Raw genomic sequence first — 13,890 nt, 5'->3', positions numbered from 1 at the left:
ATTTTTGGTTTAAACGCCTTTTTAACTGGCTGTTTAGTCCCCATAAAGGACGAAGAGCATGTTGTGTCAGATCAGTTCTGGCTCGGTTACAATGGCCATTACACTTGCTCAATTAGAGGCTATTGTTGGGAGAAATGGATTGTACCTTTTCAGCTGGACACTGACATCTGTCAATGGACTGTGGGGCTGGCTGAGACAGCATCAGGGGAATCTGCACTGTAACCGGGGGAGGGGAAGTCCCATTAAATGTCTTCTTGGCTCCACACTGGATCAATATAGAAATTTCAGCATTTAGACACCTTTCTTTTGTTATGTTTGCTTGAGACAAGGAAAAGGGGCGGGAAAAATGAACAACTTCCTGTTATGTGGAAATGTTACCAAAAGTAACTTTGTTTTTTTTGCTTATTCAACTATGTAGTGGGGTTAAGTAAGACTGTACACACCGATTGAACTGCTGCATGTAAACGTACTGAGTAAACTGATTCATTCCTCTTTGGGTTTTGAGAATTCCCTGGGTGTAATTTTACACTGGCATGACGGTATGCTGATGGAGACATGTAATGGCAGGGGGTCCAAGGTCATCTTCCCATTTTGAATTACTGTAACATTAGCTCTTATTGATTTTATAGTGATGGAAGATCTCCTTCATTAGGTTTCTGTCTGGGGACATGTGTCCTTTGGGATGAAACCAACATCTTGTTACACTTTTATTGTCAGATTAAACTGCAGACATTAGAGTAAGTGAGTACCCCTCTTACTGCAGAACACCTGGACATTTATCAATGTTTTTAAATGAATGAAATCTGTTATTTCATGTTGCTAAAATGTTTTTAAATACATTTTACCGTTGTCTCTGACAGTTCACAGCAGGTTTCCATCTCAGCCATATAAGGGTCACAGTAGATCAGCATTTGTTTCAGTTCAATCTGTTGAGAAGGGTTCAATTTAATGGAGAGTTGCAGAATAATAGATGCATTTTTCAAGATCAAATCAAGCTGCTCCTAACTGGCAACAGCTTTGCTTCACTGGCTCAGTCAGATAGTAGATATGTCTAAATAAAAGTTAAAAAAAAAAAACGTGGGACGTACATCTACAGGCCGTCCATCCTCAATTCGAGTAGTGATGAGTGTGCGCCCACCGGGGTCGATGCTGTCCCTCTCATCAGTCAGCCTCCTTTCTACAAGCTTGCAGTCTATGTAAATGGAGGCAATGTTGCTCTGCACGGAAAGGCTCAGCTTGTGCCACTGGCGATCAAAGAGGACATGCAAGTCGCGGCTCTTAAATGTGTAGCGGAGCGTGTTCTTCTGGAGGCCCTCGAAAGAAAACTCCAACACCTTCTTAGCGCCATCAACCACAACAGATATCTGCGAAGCAGAGAGAAGAAGCTTTGAAAAAAAAGGATTCTCAGAAGAAAAACAGGGGAAAAAAGATGTTAATTCGTCTTCAATTTCATTCCTACCTGACTGTCTCCTGATTGGTCAAATATCTGCCAGAGATACCAACGATCTTTCTTCGTCGTTCTTCTCACCCGGAACAAGGAAACAAGGGAGTACTCACTCGGAAGCCCGTTTGGGAATATTAATCTATGAAAACACATTATGACAGATTTCAGATTTTAGCAGAATTTCTTTGTTAAAGCAATCACTAAAATTGAGAACAGTGTCCATTCTCAGTATTGAACATAAACTGGTTTAAAGCCTACAGGAGTTGAATAATGAAAGAGCCAATCAACTTCAGTGATCAATAAAACATTTTAGTATCCTTTTGCCACAGAGACATTCACATAAATAAACCTGACAAACCTAATTCCATTTACCGTGATGAATTTTACCCATACTTCCCTGTCATTCAGATAATGAAAGTATATCACTTATCCAAAGTCATGGGATCCAATCTTTTAGCACAGAGACACCATGAGCTCCAGTTACTTATAGATGCACAGTAACATGCAGCTATAGGCTGATGTTCATGACCTCGACAGCTTTGTGAGGTCAGAGTAGAGCATTTTCTAAGAATGTGCAGAAAAATAAGGGACATCTAGGGAAAATGATATTGTATTTCAAATCACACCTTCACTTAAGTGAAAACTGCTTATTGACCATCATCATGCATCGTATTCTATTTTATTCATACCATGTGCCAAAAAAAAGGAGAAAACAAATATTGTATCCTCCAAAATACTACCACCATATGGAGCCCAGTCCAACCTTAAATTAACAACCACAAGTGGGGGAACATAAACATAATAAATCAAGATCATGGTTAATAATAATAATAATGCAATGATAAGGTCATTGGGAAGGCAGGGCACAGCCCGGAGGAGGAAGAGAGAGACAGCTTCCCCAGACAGGTTGGAAATTAGTTTTTACTTCAATATATCATCTTCCTTTCTCTCAGAGCCTCATACCCTCTTCTTTTGTATTCTGGGTGATTTTAGGGTAAAAGTTGCATGAGTGAAATGACAAATACACCCAAGTTAAAACTCCTGGAGAAAAGAAATCTCAAATGTTTCTGTGAGAGGCCGAGAACTGTGAAGGTCGCGTGAGGCCCAAGGGCTAATGTACCATTTCAAGTGAAATTCAATATCAAAAGTGACATGGCAATTTATTAAAGATAAATTGGAAATAAAGTCAGCAAACAATTTAGGGTTGATCATAACCTGCCTGTTCCCACTGAAAGCAGTTATTATGAATAATTATAGCATAAAAGACGAGGAATAACACAAAGTAGAAGTCTAGAAAGCTTCACTACTCAAAATGCAAGAACACTTGTTAATTCAAGCAGGTCCAATTCAATGGAGATATTCAGCAAAACATACTTTTTTCTTCTTAAGGGCATAAAGTTCAAACTCTGTGCCAAACTAAGTCTTCTCTTATTTCAAAACATGGTGCATTTACAGTTGAGCACACTTAATCTCTGCGGGCCTGGCGGGTTAAAGTTCTTGACCTCGTCTTGACTGCTCTCAGTGGTTAAGTGGCAAAAACACCGCTGGTTGCCGTTCGGTTTCAATGCTGTTTGTTTGTCTGATGTTTTGAGGAATGCTCTGCATGCTTAAAAAGTTTGTAAACGAGAGAATGTGAAGGACGAACATTCATTTTCCCACGCACCGAATCACTTTGCCAAAGCAGCTTTTACAATAAGTCTGGGATTCTGCCAACTCTGTCTCTTGCACGTCCAATTTAAATGTGACTAATTTGCACAGGAAAATATGCTCGGGAAGAAACGTAATTGCCTCTTGGATTACATACAGCAATAAAGTTTTATTTCAGCTTAAGTCATATCATGATTATATAGCATAATATTGGACTGTAGTGATTGAAGAAAGCAAATTAGTCTGCTTAAACATGGAGGGAGTAATGAGGCCCTTATAAAACCTTCTCAAGGAGCACTTCTTTTAGGAAATACTTATTCATGGTGTGACGACAAGAGACTATACCTATGTGGAAAATCTGGAAATCAAGATTTATGATTGGAATTAGATTCATATTTGTAATAAATCATCTTGTGCTTTCTGGAAAGTACCACCTGCATTGGAAAATGCCTTTGGCAGTTCATGTTTCCTGGCCGTGTTTAATCACAGACGGTGGTTTGACGGAATGTCACAGCAACACCACCGGTCTGTAGACGACAGGAGCAGACACCACTGTCCTGTGAGAGTAATCCTATCCTTCGATTCTCTTAAGGGAGTCAGAGGAGTCAAATTGCTGCACTAGAAACAATCAAACTTCAAATGTTCTCCCTGTTGGCCCGCATCCCCATCACTGTCACTCAGTCCTCCTGCAGACCAAAGTGGAGCAGACCATGCCATCCAATATGCAAACCGCACGTAAAGATGACTCTTCTCCCCAGCGAGAGTTCACTTGTGTGAAACTGCAAGATACACTTTTATTTACCAAATTGTGCAATTATTTTCATTAAAATAAAACCTACCATATCAAGAACTCCTGCTGTGACTTTCAAACATGCTTCTACATTTTAGACTAGTTTACACCAGCAGAATGACATTTCTTTATATTATGTTATTATTTAACAGAATCCACAGTTAAAAGCATCTGCTTAATAAGGGTAGTTTCTGTTAAGTACATAACACAATGTGCTGTGATGCTGTTTTTCTTAATCTGAGTTTGAATTTATTTTGTTAGAAAACTTGGGGGTCAGATGATTTTTTTATTGTGCAGTAAAACATGAAGAAGGTTTCATTTTCTTTTTCACATGATTGCAAGTACAATTTAGCTCAAGTTTGTACTGTAAATATTTGTGCACAAAAAAGATTTTTAACATAACTATTTAAAAAAAAGGACTGAGGTATATGTATTATTTATATTAATGATGATGATGATGATGATGATGATGATGATGATGATGATGATGATGATGATGATAATAATTAATAATTCTAATAATCTTATGAATAAATAAGATACTATCGGCTGTAAAGCATTAGCTGGAGTGATCCCCCATGATCTGTTACATTATATTTCAGTCTAACAGATTGAAACATCATTTTACAGTTTGTAGTTTCATTCACAAGAAAAAACAATTCCCCATGACATTACAGAGCTAGATAAACTCAAAACTGACTTCTGTTAGTATTTCAGGCGAAAAAGGAAACTGCAAAAATCACTGCCGCTTAAACCTTTTGTTTTCCTAGAAAACAATTGTTTTTGGTGTAGCATAAAAGAAAATGGGGAAATCCCCTTCCACTTCCTAAGTGTGTCCCTATACAGTAGGTATATTTGTTCATATTTTATAATATGGCTTCTATGGAAAAACTTTCAAAACAGAAAAGGTGGCCATGTTAAAACTTTTAAAGAAAAATTGAAAACTTTATAATTTTTGGAGCCAATAGTAAAATGTATATGTGCACTTCTGTTTTACACAACTTCTGGATAGACGCTGATTGTTATTTGAGTCAAACATCTACGGTTCATAAGGGCTGTTATCAGTAATAAACTACTACAAATTCGAGAAGCCCTGAAAAAAAATGAGTTCCCTCCAATGTGGACTGTAAAATTAGAATGAATTGATAGGTTGTTTTTTCATGTATCTGAAGTCAAAATAATTAAATCAGCTGAGAACAGAAAGAAAAACCTAAGGTGTGAAGAAGAAAAGTGTTTGGCTGAGGACATGCTGCACTTTTCTACAGTCATGTGTCGCCTACATAAATGCTTTGAGCAGCAATCCCTCTCTCATAATTTGGACTGTGCCAAGGAGTTGGCAGATCATCAGCAAGGTCGAGAGAAGAAAGCATGCATTGCAGCGTATCCTACAAGTAAAGTGAGCAATGTTTTAGTGGCTGTGGCAGGGGCAGAGGCGCCTGCTGCCTCGTGCAACTACCCTTGTGTTCCCTCTTCAGCTGACATGCAGTATCACCTGTCAAAGTACTTAGATAATTGGATATGAGAAGGATCGCAGTCTTGCTACTATAACCAATGACACTGTCAGCAACGTCACTGAGATCCAGCATGTTCTTAGATTATGGACCCAGACTGAGACAGGGGCTGAGGTAGAAATGTATTTTCAGCTGGCTGTCAGAACTGGGAAGCAGACCACAAATCACCGTGCGCAGATTCATTCACCTAGCTGCTGCGAGAGTGGCAGTAAATGCTTACAGTTGCATGTAAAAATACTAAAAATACCTGCTGGAAGAAGGACAAAACCGTACACTATCACAGTAGCAACACAAACACTCAAAAATACTATCATCTCAAGATACATAACTTAGAACCAAAAACACCACTGTAACTCAAGTCAGGCAACCATAACAGGTTCACCAAGGTCAAAGGCCTTTAGTAATAAAACTGGTTCGACCAAATGTAAAAGAGCAGTAAGATCTCTTCATGTCATATTATATCAGATCTCCCTTTTACTATTGTATCAGCATTCGAAGAGAATCAAAGCCTGCAGTAAAAAACACCTTAGTGCATCTCTTGGGTAGTTATTGTAATATTTGATATTCCTGTCTTATCATACATGGTTGGGCTTTTCGTCATTCTTTTATGTCCAAAATGTTGCCTCAAGGAGACTTTAAAACAAATGCATTGTTTATTAATTATATTCAAATTATTTCCTGTCTTCCAGCCTTCCTTACTCCGTGTCCTTATTAGCTAAATGGAGCTCCTGCTCTGGGCAGGGTGCATCTGGGTTGCCTCAATTCACCCCCTCGTGAACTACAAACCTTTTTTTTTTCCTAAGGAGACTGTAAGGTCTAAATGTAAGCAAGTATAAAGTGCTGGCAAGTGCAACAAAAAATCCTGCAGTGTTTTTTTTCCCCTCTTTGGCCGTATCACATGCACATTAGCACAATTGTGCATGCCATTTACCTTGTCGGCTTGATAAGCGGGCTGCTTCCTAATCGAAACGACAGCAGGTCCTCTGTGACTGTTCCCTTTCGGAGCAGAAACTTTTCGGAGAGATCGAATCCTGCGAAAAGGGCCACAATGTGTTACTAGTTAAGCCAGCGCTGACTTATTTACAGCAAAAAGCCAATCACGTTTGGTCGGGACACGCACCTGTGATCTCCAGGGGACGATCTAAAATATCCGAAAACCTGTGTTCCTCCACGTTCAGAGGGGGGCACGGGTCATCTAAGGGAAAGCAACCAAGAAACTGTTTCAGAAAGTTGTAATGAAGCAAAATATTTTTTTTTAAACATGAACCTCAGAGCTGAACACACACTTCTTAAATGAATCTCTAAAACTAGAGTTTAATCACTAATAGTTGGACAAGAAAATACTTTATCCTCTTATTTAAAGAAGAACAATAAACTGCACATATAGGGAAATAAAATGTATATTTAAGAATAAATCTCACATACCTGCTCGTTCACTCACAGCCATTCCCAAAGTGTGAGGAACAGGATTCACAGTCCAAATGAAAGCAGCCCATCTTAGCAAGTAACGAATCATGGCTCTGATGCCGGAAAACAGCCCACCTGAAAACCTGGATACAAACAAAACAATTTCCTTTCAAAATACATATGGTTAAGCTTTAATAATGACCAAAACAGATAATCTTGTTTACCTAGTTTCCTCTATGTATGCAATGAGTCAAATGCAGACCACGGTGGCTCTAAAGAAACTGCTTTGTGGTTGCTGAAAGCTGTTGAAGGTTTCTAGCCGTGCTTGCCATAGCAACGATTATAGCAATAGAAAGTGAAATAAATCTCTTTCATGATGATGTTTTAAAGTGTACTATGCAGAAATGGGCATTGTTTATATTATTGTCTTCTACTTCAATTACTTCTCAGTATAATAAAATACCCTGCTGCGCACAAAACTGACGTCAAAGTGTTTTAAAATGCAATGGCTTCGACAGCCATCGAACGCCGGCTCCAAAACACCTCTGGGTCTATTAGACTGCCATTCAAAAAACCATCAACTTTATTCAAAGAATGCTGAGACAATAGTTTCGGGCCCACGAGTCATCATTTTTCCATGTTCTGGATGCTCTGAAAATAACTCAATATTGATATAAATCCTAGAAGAAGCACATTTTTGTCGAATCAGCATTCAAAGATCACTTTCCATCTCCATCCTCTTGCCTAAATCTGGCAATGTGCAAATGCCAAACTCTAATCTGAAAAACAACAATTCATGTTGGCTCCAGTTTCTTTAAAAATGTCAAGAAAAACGTCGTCGCTCAGCACATTGTGGTACTTTTGGAAACACGTGCAATAGAATGTGTTGCAAACCAAGATGCTTTCGGTAATCACAGTAAAAACAGTAGATGCAAGGAAAGAACAGGTTAAAACAACTATTTCTCACCTGAAACAGAGTAATTAAAGTCAGGTGGTGTCGCACTAAGTGGTAATATGTTTGTCTTTGATGGCTTTCAAAAACTTCTGAGAGATAACAACTCTGTTGGATGTTATTCATCTTTAAACCTGGTAGATAGAATGTGCAACTGTGTGACATGCAGCAACTTCAAACAACAATTTCACATGCAAACTGAGCTAAAAATCTGAGTGTAACCCTAAAAGTGAAAAGTCTCCATTCCAAAACTAGTGTTCAGCAAGAAAAAGTGCACTTATGAGGATTTCACTGGCCTCTTCTCTGCAGTGATAAATGCAGATGTTAGCGATTTAAAAATCACAGCACTGAGCTATTTTTCACTAATTAACTGAACTGTCTCTTGTTCACTCACACATATTTCTACTTATTCAATATTCCACATTATTTGATTTGTGCCTCATTTGTTCCAAAGTGCATATTTGAATTCAGCTCTACTCTGACCTCTGTGTCCGTGATTTAGCCTGGATCCTCGTCTATCAGCATTCTGGTGTGTTTTGATGTGTGAGCTGTCTGCAGGGTCCTGGTCAAGGACATCTCTTGCGAGGATCAAACAAGGGAACCTCTGGTTACAAGGCAGCCTCTTGAACCATTTGACCATGCTGCCAAACCAAATCTTCGACATTGCTCTAATGCCACGGCGAGACGGCACACATTTAAAGTCATCTGTGAGCGTGCTCCAAAGTACAGTCGGTGACCTCAACTCAAATCTAGGAGATTATTCAAGCTTTACACGAACAATACCGGCAACTTTTTCATTGCTAGACTGAAAAAACAAAAGCCAAAGAAAAAGAAAAAGAAAAAGAAGAAAATAAGTCAGCAACTAAGCTCAGAGATTAAAATAACTAATTTGGCTTTTCCGAGGACTTTAACAACAAAATTAAACTGAACAGAAACAAAGAAACATAAAAGATGCTGGGAGTGAGTACATAAAAAAGGTGAAATGCATAATTTCGGCCTTACAGAAACTTACACTCTCAACATAATTCAGCATGAATGTGTAATTTATTAACAATGCATATATAATCCTTCCAGTCCAGTGAGTTTATCTCTTTCCACTGGAGAATTCACAGCTGAAGACGAGGCTCAACTTGATTTCTACAAAACCACAACACATTAAGTTCATTTGTATGCATGGTCTCCCAAAGTGTGACCATGTTTCCTTTTTTTTAATATTTCCATTTAGCTTTAATTTAATAGCCACTGCCTTATCCAAAGTATTTCCCCTCCACATATGAATCTCCCTCCCTGGAGCAAGTCATCACCCCGTGGATCATAAAGTTTGTGCGTGCTGGCCTACGGTGGGCCATCATGGCGCTGGGAGGTGAGGTGACACTTACACCACTTCCAACTACAACCATGCATGGGTGGCAGACAAGTATCCCGACGGAGGGATCACGTGTCTGTGGCAAGGTGTAATGTTATTCCCGTTGTCACTGCAAATGCATGCAGCATATGCCTCTCTTGCAGCCTGCGGTCACAATTATTCCACGTCTTCACTTAACAAGAGTGTCTAGGTTTAGAAAGGAAAGACTACCTCAAAGTCACATGTTTTCACCTTATGTACTGAAGTAAACAGCGAATCTGGGCCATCTAGGCTCAAACTCAAGGGCGTAGGTTTGGTCTCAACATTGGTAGGGACGATATAACAGCATAACCTGCATGTACACTTTTTTCTGGGGACGGGACATTAATAAGACCAAACAGATTGGGCTAAATTTGTCACGAATATGAACCTAATTAATTGATAGGCTAAATGATCAATGCAAAATAAATCTGGATTGACTTATCCTATTGGTTCACCTGATACACGGTTCGATTCAAACCTTTGTTTTCAAAAACTACCAAAGAAACATTTTGAAAACTTCCAGAATATTCCAGGATTTTATTAGCAATTTAAATTGCATTATTTTAACATAACTTAAAATATATTAACAGACACAATAAATACAAACTTATTAATAATCTCTTAACTACTACTTAACCTATATATGGAACTACATGTTAGCCTACATTGTCCTTCACCACAAAAGTAATACAGTACATTGCTTTAATTGGTTGTCTCTTTCACCTTCTTTTCCCTTATTTTCATCTCTAAAATGCATCAGTGGGTTGAGCAATTATGGAAAAAATGGTCAAGTCATCAGTCAATCAAACGTGCGTTTGAGGGAAAAAAATGGACCAGCAAATTCAGCAAGTGAAAAGGGGTAAATGTAAGTCTGAACATAATGAAAATAATTCACTTAATAATGGTAGCGTCAATTCTATCCTTACAAAATTTGGGAAGACAATCTAAATTACCTTTATATCAGAACTCATTATATAATGCAAGTAAGGTTGCTTAAAAGTTGGTGGGGACAATTTGAGCCTCCTGAAAAGTTGGTAGTGTTATGTCCCTACCGTCCCTATGCAAACCTACTACGCCCTTGCTCAAACTGCATCGATTTAACTTCCTAACTTGACGGAGTGGCAGTATGGGCATTGTGTCACAGCGTGAGAAAAGAGCACGCACAAGGGTTGCCCACTTAAGTTTCCATCCATCCTTCTCTCAGTCACTTTCAGCCAGTGGGAATATAAAGGCTGATTTATGGTTCCGCGTTACACCAACGCAGAGCCTACGGCGTAGGGTACGCGGCGACGCGCACCCTACCGGCGAAGGCTCTGCGTCGATTTAACGCAGAACCATAATTCAGGCTTTAACTCAGCGTTGCACCGCCGCGATATCAATTCAGAGAAGCGTCCTGCTCTCCGCGGAAGCTGATTGGCTGGGTGCTTATGGTTTTTAATAATTACAGGATGAAAGGAGGCGCGCAATCTTTCACGCGTCTGACACGTTTTCGCACTTTGCTTGTCTTTAACAAGTGATGAAATTACGCTCCACACTTCTCGCACCAGCACCGAGCTTTCTTCCATAAATCAGGAATAAAGCTGCCCGTAAAGGCATGTGTCCCGAAGCGGACGGAGCGGGACCGAGGTGGGAAATAAATTCACACCAAGCGACAAATCCGTTTCGATATAGGCACACTTTTTTTTTTTTTTTCCTTCTCCTTTTAAACGTGGGCTACTGTGACATGCTTTTGCAATGAGAAGTACTTACTGTTGCTGATAAAGTTTCCTTTAAGAAGAAAACAGAGAAAAAGCAGCAGAAAAGACATAATCCATGCGTGATAACGATCAGTCCGGCTCCGGATTCCGGTACTTGGAAATAAAAGTCGCAGTGGGATCGCCTGCAACGATAGCCGTCCTTATTAGTTGCACGGAGTGGCCCTCCCACTCTGTCATTATTACTGAAACGCACCGACACACACTTCTACAAACAAGAGCAGCGCTCTCGGGCACACACAAGGGGAAATGAAATGCCCAGAAGCAACATTAAACAAAGCCTCTTATTAACAGGGCAGGTGCAGGAATGAGACACAGATTGATGTATTGTGAATGAATCAAATATTGCCAATAAAGGCCTTAAATAAGAAAAGAAGAAGAAAACATTTACTCTGCTGTGATGTGGTTTCAGGTGTGTTAATTTCAATGAAATGAATTTAGATTGAGAATAAAAGATGAAAGACACAAAAGGTGTTAACAGAAGTAAAGTGGATCTATTCAGCCGTGATACTCTATTATAAGCTTACAAGGGCGTAGGTTTGCATAGGGACGGTAGGGACATAACACTACCAACTTTTCAGGAGGATCAAATTGTCCCCACCAACTTTTAAGCAACCTTATTTGCATTATATAATGAGTTCAGATATATAGGTAATTTAGATTGTCTTCCCAAATGTTGTAAGGATAGAATTGACCCTACCATTATTAAGTGAATTATTTTAAAGCAATGTATTACTCTTGTGGTGAAGGACAATGTAGGCTAACATGTAGTTCCATATATAGGTTAAGTAGTAGTTAAGAGATTATTAATAAGTTTGTATTTATTGTGTATGTTAATATAATTTAAGTTATGTTCAAATATTGCAATTTAAATTGCTAATAAAATCCTGGAATATTCTGGAAGTTTTCAAAATGTTTCTTTAGTAATTTTTGAAAACAAAGGTTTGAATTGAGCCGTGTATCAGGTGAACCAATACACATGAAAATTAGTATAAGTCAATACAGATTTATTTTGCATTGATCATTTAGCCTATCAATTAATTAGGTTCATATTTGTGACAAATGTAGCCCCGACCCCCGTTCACCCAATCTGTTTGGTCTTATTAATGTCCCGTCCCCAGCAAAAAGTACATGCAGGTTATGCTGTTATATCGTCCCTACCAATGTTGAGACCAAACCTACGCCCTTGTAAGCTTAACAGACCGTCATGATCCCCACATAATAAAGTTGGAGGTTTTAGTTTTACAGGGAGCTCTGGTTCTTCAATATACGCCACTCAATCCACATAGCCTACTATTTTAGTCAGAAGAGGCAAATGCCATGGTGCAATACTACACTGCTTTATGGAAGCCAGCAACTTCAACATCCTCTGTTGTGCTGCGTTTCTAGGTTGGAAACCATATACAAAAGCCACGGGGGATTTGTTCACGTTGGGCCAAATCTCTGCGTGCCACGATCAGACATTTGTTATGGAGAGAAAGAAAGAAAGAGGGGCCCATATTGTGTGGAATTAAACAAAGGTACTTTCCCCTTACATTTTTTTTTGTTATAAGTGCCAACAGTAAAAAAAACACCTGGTCCTCAGAAACAGGTGTTCAGACTCCACACAGACTAATGTTTGGATAGATGACATTAATGTATCCACCACTCAATCACAGGAACACACACACACACTTTTATTAGGGATTTGAAATACACTCATTAGGCATTTAACAAAGACCTCAAACTTTAAATCTGCATTTTTCTTTTTAAATATTTTCATTTTGTTGGATTATCTGAGTTTTTGTTTGAATTTTATAGGCTACGAAGTCCAAGTGATTTTTTCCTTTTTTTTTTAATAAAGTCAACCCTTTGTGTAGACCAGCCTTTCTCAACAGGGGTGTCGCGGCACCCTGGGGTGTCCTCTGACTGCTTTAGGGGTGTCTTCAAAAAATGACCTATTCTGACATTTCATATATAAATATATGAATGCATACACAAATACATTCTTTTTACCTATGAATGAATGAATGAATGAATGAATGAATGAATGAATGAATGAATGAATAAATAAATAAATAAATAAGATACCGTATTTTGACGACCATTAGGCGCAGACAAACGTCTTTTTTTTAAATGTGCCGCGCGCCCAATCACCCAATGCGCCCATTGCATTATTGTATGGCGGACGTAATTGAGGCCACCATGAGAAGTTAAAGGGGGAAGGGGGCGCGACAATGTAAAAAAAGAAGTGAAAAATATGAATGCGGTGCTTGCTGTTATTCTGGGAGGTCTGACGAAGGAACTCCAACCACTGGACGTCGGTGTGAACCGGCCGTTCAAAGTGAAGCCTGAATTATGGTTCCGCGTTAAATCGACATGTAGCCTACGGCGTAGGCTACGCGGCGCCGCACACCGTACGTGTGCGTCATATGCATTTACAGCGATGCAGTGTGGTTTTTAATTATATTTTACTCTGGGGTGTCGTGAGATTTTATTCACTTTTGAAAGGTGTCATGACTGAAAAAAGGTTGAGAAAGGCTGGTGTAGACGATTGTGTGATTAGTTGTTTTTTGGGCCAGAAATGAAAAATATGATATTCAAACCTATATCACCCCCACTTTTTTACAATCTCTAACTCCCACTTTTGTGTGTGTGGTTTGGGTAAAGCTAGCTTTTTTAATCAGTAATATAACCTCTGAGTCGTCTCTACATTTACCAAACTCCACATATGCAAACTTATACAGTGGTGGGCACAGAAAAATTTAGTTTTTTTACGTCTAAGAAGATAAAGTCCTTTCTTCTCATGTGACCTTAAAAATTTTTGTTTCATGCACCTGTCCTGCACACCTGTTCATTCTCACTGTTCGTGACTCGCCTTCATGTCTCTTTTTTCTGTTTCACCTCACTGTTTTTTATTGTTGATCGGGTAGAAGTTGAACCATATTCAAAACAGGCCTTTCACACAGCTGTTTAACTGTATGTTTTCAACATCATGCATTTAACACCCTCACTTAAA

General features: G+C 39.0%; 1 protein-coding gene across 1 annotated transcript in view; it reads right to left on the bottom strand.

The window, feature by feature from the left end:
- LOC133464084 (collagen alpha-1(XIX) chain) overlaps positions 1 to 10,996 on the bottom strand; it is a 100,435-nt gene extending 89,439 nt beyond the window's left edge. The window contains exons 1-8 of the mRNA XM_061746060.1: positions 10,888 to 10,996; positions 6,818 to 6,942; positions 6,513 to 6,587; positions 6,324 to 6,423; positions 1,460 to 1,583; positions 1,089 to 1,364; positions 846 to 926; positions 146 to 265 (exon numbers count right to left, since the gene is read on the bottom strand). Coding sequence (XP_061602044.1) covers positions 146 to 265; positions 846 to 926; positions 1,089 to 1,364; positions 1,460 to 1,583; positions 6,324 to 6,423; positions 6,513 to 6,587; positions 6,818 to 6,908 — 867 coding nt within the window. The 5' untranslated portion in view covers positions 6,909 to 6,942; positions 10,888 to 10,996. The remainder of the gene's footprint in view (positions 1 to 145; positions 266 to 845; positions 927 to 1,088; positions 1,365 to 1,459; positions 1,584 to 6,323; positions 6,424 to 6,512; positions 6,588 to 6,817; positions 6,943 to 10,887) is intronic.
- Between the last annotated feature and the right edge of the window lie 2,894 nt (positions 10,997 to 13,890).

Source organism: Cololabis saira, chromosome 17 (genome assembly GCF_033807715.1).
Source record: "Cololabis saira isolate AMF1-May2022 chromosome 17, fColSai1.1, whole genome shotgun sequence".
Lineage (NCBI taxonomy): Eukaryota > Metazoa > Chordata > Actinopteri > Beloniformes > Belonidae > Cololabis > Cololabis saira.
This window is presented reverse-complemented; position numbering and strand designations above follow the sequence as displayed.